Source organism: Mus pahari, chromosome 13 (genome assembly GCF_900095145.1).
Source record: "Mus pahari chromosome 13, PAHARI_EIJ_v1.1, whole genome shotgun sequence".
In the NCBI taxonomy this organism is placed as follows: Eukaryota; Metazoa; Chordata; class Mammalia; order Rodentia; family Muridae; genus Mus; species Mus pahari.
In genome coordinates this window covers 75694663-75696604 of record NC_034602.1, presented here as the reverse complement: position 1 = coordinate 75696604, position 1942 = coordinate 75694663, and the positions used below count along the sequence as shown (strand labels likewise).

The window sequence follows — 1942 nt, the reverse complement described above, 5'->3', positions numbered from 1 at the left end:
ACACACACACACACACACAAAAGCATCAGAACTGTTGATGAGAAATCCCACCTTCCAAAAAGTAAATGTTTACAACTTAATGCAGATTTGCAGTTTTGTTTCTGGTTGGAGCTCAGCTAAGAGTTTGATCTAATAAAGATTCCAGTAGTAATCACTACCAGGCACAGTGGGGAAGGCAGGGTTGGAGAGGGTTCTTACGGTGATATTCAAATCAGGACAGAACATAGTGGGTGAGAGAAGCTATCTCTATTTGACAACGGTTCCCAAAGGAAAAATTAATTTCCTCAACAGTTTCACTGGGTATATAAGCCATACTTCAGGTCAGACCTCATCTCATACTGTCATGCCCTGGGTCCACAGGAAACCCAGACGAACCCAAGGATTTCAAAGTCCTCTGCTGCAACTTGCAAAAGAATCTTTTATTGTTTCAAGTTCGAACTCAGATCACCTGCCTCCCACTCACTGGGTGGATGCTGGCAAGGGATGTCTGTGTCTGGAAAACACTGGGTTTATATACAATATAGTTAGGAATTCCCTGAATGTTCATAGAAAGGGGGGAATAGAGGGCTGTCATCATTTGGTGGGATGGAACTGAAGCCAGGAGGGGGTGGTGGTTAATGGGTATCTGCTCAGGGAATAATTTTATGGCCTTCGTAACTGTCTGCGACCTCTGATTACCTTTTCTCCATGATTTAAACATAGGGCCCTAATCTCCTTAGAGTTTGTTATTTCTCTAAGGTATCAAGGACAGGCACCTGGAGAGTTTGGCTGCTTATCAGGAAGAGTGCTGGTTTTTGGAGATGCAGAGGCTGGGAGGATGTCTTGAGCTATCTCCTCAAGATGTCTCCTTTAAGGGGGAGTTTTATGGGTAGTGCCATTCTAACACTAGCCTGGGTTCCCTCGGAGCAGTCAGGGAAGGAGAGGGAGCCCAGGGCTTGCTGCAGGAGACTGCAGCACAGAAACCAGCTGTCTGCCTGTGTATCACATTTGCTGGAGGGAGGATGAGAGCTTCTGTGAGGGAAAATGCAGAGGCAAACTGTCTGTCCACGACACTGAAGCCTCTTTGGTAAGACTTTAAATAAAACAGAACAATTATCCACAGAGAGTTAGGAGAGTTAGCATCAGTAATTCGGGGTTACCACAATGCCCAACACAACATTAACAAACACAAAATTAACTCAATCATAATTTTGGAGATTTTTTTTTGTCTCTTATTGCTATGTTTGGGCATTTTCTACTGTATTGGTCTATTGTCTGTATGTCATGGGTTTTATTTACTTATTTGGTATTGGTAATCTATACAGATGTTTAAAATAGTGGTTCATCAAACTTTTTTTTGTAAATGATAAACTGTTTAGCCGATTGTTTTCCTTGTTTATTTTCAGGGTGATTCTGGGGGACCATTGGTTATAAGAGACAACGAAGATACCTGGTATCTCATTGGAATTGTGAGCTGGGGAGACAACTGTGGTCAAAAGAACAAACCTGGGGTGTACACACAGGTGACTTATTACCGACACTGGATTGCTTCAAAAACTGGTCTCTAGCTTGCTACAGATAGATGTTAAAGAAAACCGTAGCATGCCGGTTATATGCATATAAGAATTCAGACATCCATCTGGTGGCTTTGATACAATGAAGTGAGATTAAATAGCTGGACCTAGCAATGCGAAACACATGATTTATTTCAGAATCACATATTTGTGAAGGGATAGGTTGATTTATCATTGAAAAAATGCAGTAAAGATATTTCATCTCTTTAAATCAAGTGTACACAAGATGCATTACATGTTTTTGCAGATAGCCTGGGAGAGTTTTAGAATATGTTTTTCCTGGGTACCCTTCAAGTGAAAAACGCTTTGAATCTTCAGAAACGTCAAGGTGCTCATACAAGTCCCTATGATTTATCTAGAGCTCATAAACATCATTTTGTCTTCTTTAC

The 1942-nt window shown here is 41.2% G+C and overlaps 1 protein-coding gene across 1 annotated transcript in view; it reads left to right on the top strand.

Moving 5' to 3' along the window:
• Nucleotides 1-1547, top strand: part of Tmprss11a (transmembrane serine protease 11A) — a 55775-nt gene extending 54228 nt beyond the window's left edge. Inside the window, exon 11 of the mRNA XM_021210321.1 lies at nt 1386-1547. Coding sequence (XP_021065980.1) covers nt 1386-1547 — 162 coding nt within the window. The remainder of the gene's footprint in view (nt 1-1385) is intronic.
• The last annotated feature ends 395 nt before the right edge of the window (nt 1548-1942 follow it).